Source organism: Gymnoscopelus microlampas (assembly GCF_963454915.1).
Source record: "Gymnoscopelus microlampas genome assembly, chromosome: 24".
Classification (NCBI taxonomy): domain Eukaryota; kingdom Metazoa; phylum Chordata; class Actinopteri; order Myctophiformes; family Myctophidae; genus Gymnoscopelus; species Gymnoscopelus microlampas.
In genome coordinates, this window is record NC_139961.1 from 32,742,077 (window position 1) to 32,746,937 (window position 4,861).

Sequence of the window (4,861 nt, forward strand, 5' to 3'; positions counted from 1 at the left end):
AACAAAACATTTTCAGAAGGGGGTCCATGTGGACAAATTAATTAAGTAAGTCCTTGACATATATAATATTTGAGAACCACTTAAATAATATATATATATATATATATATATTTGGAGCAAGCCCAAACATGCAACTGCACTTTAGAAACAAGCCCAAAAAAACGCAACCCGCAACTAACCAATATTTACAAGCAAATTTAAAGAAAAAGAAGCCCAAAGTCGCTTATAATAAGCCGTCATGGCAACACTGGCCGAGGCTCAGCAAAGATGGATGGAGCACATGGCTTGATATACTATGTGTTGTTAAGCGAGTATAGAACCTGACATGCATTCTGCATAAAAATAATTTAAACACATATAACTACCTGTAGGATATTAAAATTGATCCCTGTAAAGGGACACAGTAAAATGTAACTAAGAGTGTTAAAGGAAAAGTTCACCCCAAAAATGACTTATTTTCTATCAATTACACACCCCATGAAGCCTTGAATAATTTTTTTAGAAAATAAGTTAAAAAAATAGGTTTTTGGGTGAACTACTCCTTTAACACTGAGGATTTTACTGTGCAGGGTGTAAGTAATGCTATGGTTTTAAGAGCACCCTGTGTATACATCTAATATTATTATTATTGCCCTTGGTTCCAAATAAATATCAGCGCAACAACATGGGCCTAAAAAGGTATTTTAACTTTTATGTGCTAATAAAACCGCTTTAATGGGATCCTTTGTGTTTTTAAGCCGTTGTCAAAACAACATAGGCTATTAAATGTTAACATGACCATTTAACCAGCCAGCACTATACTCCTGCTTATTATTGATTGATTGATTGATTGAATATTTTATTAGACAGAAATGCAAAACAGCACGAGTACAGTCAGACGCTTGGTCTAAAAGGATAACACCAAAAAAGTCCTTGCAGTGTTGCTCCATTGGGGTCTATGTACTCAATTCATCAACATAACATAAACAATAACACAAAATTCAATATCATCATAAATATAAAACACTATATGTAGCTACATGATAGCCTACTCTTTTTCTTCATGCATTGTCCAGTGATTGTCATTTTAACTACCTAGTCGTTTAAAATTGACTGTGTAGGCCTATAGGTATATTTGTATACTATTATTTACTACTATGTTGCATTCACCATTTGTTGGGATTGAATTAAAAATCAGCCAATTGGAACAGCCGGAAGGATGCTTGTGCGCCTGAAGCGAGGCTGGCGAGAGCAGTGTTGCCATATTTTGTGAGAGAAATAAGCAACCAGTTCTAGGAAAATGAAAAAGCCCAAAAGAAACAACTAGGCCACATGAGCACTTTAAACCAACTATTTGAAAATAGCTGATCTACAAGCTCACAACGCGTCGCGATAAAATGTGGAATGTTGTATTTTTGAAACATTCTACAACACAAATGCTCCCCTGGGCACAAAACTTTATCATGAAAATATTGAGAACCACTGGTTTAAATAATAATTTAAAATGTTGGAAGCAAGCCTAATTGCGGGGTTTTATGTGATTTTATGCAGTGAAATTGCGAGAAGTTGTGAACTATGCAAAAAGTTGTAAAATATGTGAAATATTCGGAAAATATGTGAAAAGTTGCAAAATATGCAGAAATGTGCGAAAAGTTGCGAAATATGTGAAATATGCGAAAAGTTGCGGAATATGCGAAATGACGCAAAATATGCGAAAAGTTGCAAAATATGCAGGAAGTTTGTGCGGAACTACGCAATTATGCGCCCTTTTTGAAAAAGATTATGCAATAAATGATATGATCACATAATCACATTTTTCTGGAGGGTCTAAACTAACCAATTTTTACAAGCAACTTTACAGAAAAAGAAACCCAAAATCGCTTATAATAAGCCGATATGGCAACACTGGGCGAGAGCTGTCAATCGCACCCCGGGTATCCAATCAACGGGAGCCTCGCACCCCGACGTCCTCGTATTTCGTGGGGGGGGGACGTGGACGACGTGCGCACGCCTGGCACAGGGTAAACATTCGTGTGTCCTCGAGCTTTGAGGGAGGGACTGTGCACGAACTGTCAGACAGAGAGAGAGGGAGGGAGAGAGAGAGAGAGAGAGAGAGAGAGAGAGAGAGAGAGAGAGAGCGAGAGAGCGAGAGAGCGAGAGAGAGAGAGAGAGAGAGAGAGAGAGAGAGAGAGAGAGAGAGAGAGAGAGAGAGAGAGAGAGAGAGAGAGAGAAAGGGAGAGAGAGGGAGAGAACAAGCGAATGAGAGGAGAGGTTTGCAGGCATCGCCGTTGCTCTGTTCTGCCGGATTGTACTTGAACGGGAGTTAACGGTTTGGCAGGTTTATATACATCAAAACAGAACAAAGAGGTATAAGGCTCTACAGTCACTAGAAAGGAATCGCGATCAGCGAAAGAAAAGAATAAAAGAAGCAGGAGAAAATCTCGGCAACCGAATTACAAAAGAAGAGCTGATGAGTCTCTCTGCTAATGGTTTCTCCACATCCAAAGGGACATAAAACTGGGACTTTGTACATTTGTGGACAATTGCAAGGTGTTTTTTGCGACTATACCAAAAGTTTGTTTGGGACATTGCTTTTTTTTCCTGTACATTTGAATTTTTAATGTAGAGAATTTCAGCCGAGCGCAAAACTTTCTATACGGGGGCTGCACATGGTTTCAAAGGGCTTTTGAAAGCCTGGAATTTTATTCGGCGATATTCTTGCATAACTCTTTGCATAAATAATGTTGTAAATACACACGGATTTTACCGATTTTCCCACCAATTTTGAACCTTTTGCGTTTTTACGCACGCCGATGGTTTTCACCAAAAATACCCACCCGTATACTTTTTAAAGTTTGAATAATTCATGAGCTACAATTTGCCTGCTCGGAAGAAGTGACTGTAAAGGGAGGGGGGTTATTCCACAAACATATTCATAAGGGTTGACGGAATGGCCACCGCGGCTTCCAATCCTTATCTTCCCAGCAATAGCATCTTATCGTCCGGCTCCATCGTGCACTCTGACGTGGGAGCTGGTGGCATGCAGCCGGGCAGCGCTGCGGTTACCTCGGGCTCCGGGGGGTACAGGGGAGACCCCTCCGTCAAGATGGTTCAGAGTGACTTTATGCAAGGTGCGATGGCAGCCAGCAACGGGGGACACATGCTGAGCCATGCCCACCAGTGGGTGACATCTCTTCCCCACGCGGCAGCCGCCGCCGCGGCGGCCGCGGTCGCGGCAGCCGAAGCCGGATCGCCGTGGTCGTCGAGTCCCGTCGGCATGACGGGCAGCCCGCAGCAACAGGACGTGAAGAACTCCGGCAGAGACGATCTACACACGGGCACCGCGCTGCACCACCGGCCCCCTCACTTGGGTCCCCACCAGACTCACGCGGGGGCTTGGGGGAGCGCGACCGCGCACATCAACTCCATTTCGGGGGGACAGCAGCAGCAGCAGTCGCTCCTTTACTCCCAACCGGGGGGCTTCACTGTGAACGGAATGCTCAGTCCGGGGAGCCAAAGTCTGGTCCACCCGGGTCTGGTGAGGGGGGACACGCCTGACCTGGACCACGGCAGTCACCACCATCACCATCACCACCAGCATCCGCACCACCAGCAGCACCACGGCAACGTCAACAACCACGACCCGCACTCCGACGAGGACACGCCGACGTCGGACGACTTGGAACAGTTCGCGAAGCAGTTCAAACAGCGTCGGATCAAACTGGGCTTTACGCAGGCTGACGTCGGCCTGGCTCTGGGCACCCTGTACGGGAACGTGTTTTCGCAGACGACCATTTGCAGATTCGAGGCTCTGCAGCTCAGCTTCAAAAACATGTGCAAGCTCAAGCCTTTGTTGAATAAGTGGCTCGAGGAGGCCGACTCGACGACCGGCAGCCCCACCAGCATCGACAAGATCGCGGCGCAGGGAAGGAAACGAAAGAAGCGCACCTCCATCGAAGTGAGCGTCAAGGGGGCCCTGGAGAGCCACTTCCTAAAATGTCCCAAACCCTCGGCCCAGGAGATCACCTCGCTAGCGGACAACTTGCAGCTGGAGAAAGAGGTGGTCAGAGTGTGGTTTTGCAATAGGAGGCAGAAGGAGAAACGGATGACGCCCCCGGGAGTTCCACAGACGCCGGAGGATATGTACTCTCAGGTCGGCAATGTGAGTGCAGACACACCGCCCCCCTCCATGGACTGCAAAAGAATGTTCAGTGAAACATAGAACAGCACACGAGACTATAAGAATATTTTATATGAAATTAAACTGATAAAAAAACACAGACTATCGTCAAGATAGCCAAAACATTTTTTTGATACTGTGATTGTGAGGGAATATGAATGAGACTGCAAAATGTGTTATATATTTTTCACCAGAACAAAAAAGCAACCCCTCCCCCCTTTTTGCCCCCCAACCCCAAAAACAAAACCTTCTTCCAGGCCCTGAAATGTCTTAACCTAAAAGGTTCCTTCTGCTTTTTTCTTTCAGGGACATTTTTTAGTAGATTACTTTAAAGATGCAAGTGAGGCGAGCGACCAGAGGGTGACTACTACAAGTTCGTTCCACCAGGTAATTTTGGCGCATTAAAACACACAAACAGGAAAAATCAAAGCCAAGCATTATTTTTGCCCCCCTTCTTCCCCAAAACACAACCCCCTTTTTTATCCTGTGTTTGCTTTGCGAAAAGACAAAAAAGGAGGAGGCATTTGTATATTTAAGAAATGGGACTTGAACCCCCCCAACAACAAAGGGGGGTGAAACTGCAACAACAACCTTTGCTATAAGAAGAGTGGTATCCACGGAGCGTTCAGCATATTTTTTCGGGGTTGAACTGCATGGTTTAATTTTTTTTTACACACCGAGGATTTGGAGGATTTTTTTCCT

At 44.7% G+C, this 4,861-nt stretch overlaps 1 protein-coding gene across 2 annotated transcripts; it reads left to right on the top strand.

Moving 5' to 3' along the window:
- Positions 1-2,896: 2,896 nt before the first annotated feature.
- On the top strand, positions 2,897-4,564 carry pou3f3b (POU class 3 homeobox 3b; the record flags this gene model as incomplete). 2 transcript variants are annotated; one of them, XM_084051389.1, is made up of 2 exons in its annotated part: positions 2,897-4,132; positions 4,466-4,564. In XM_084051389.1, the coding sequence occupies 2 exons, from the start codon at positions 2,930-2,932 to the stop codon at positions 4,562-4,564; spliced, it is 1,302 nt and encodes a 433-aa protein (XP_083907515.1). The 2 variants fall into 2 exon arrangements, with proteins under 2 accessions (XP_083907515.1, XP_083907514.1); XM_084051388.1 differs by having other exon boundaries at positions 2,930-4,141.
- Between the last annotated feature and the right edge of the window lie 297 nt (positions 4,565-4,861).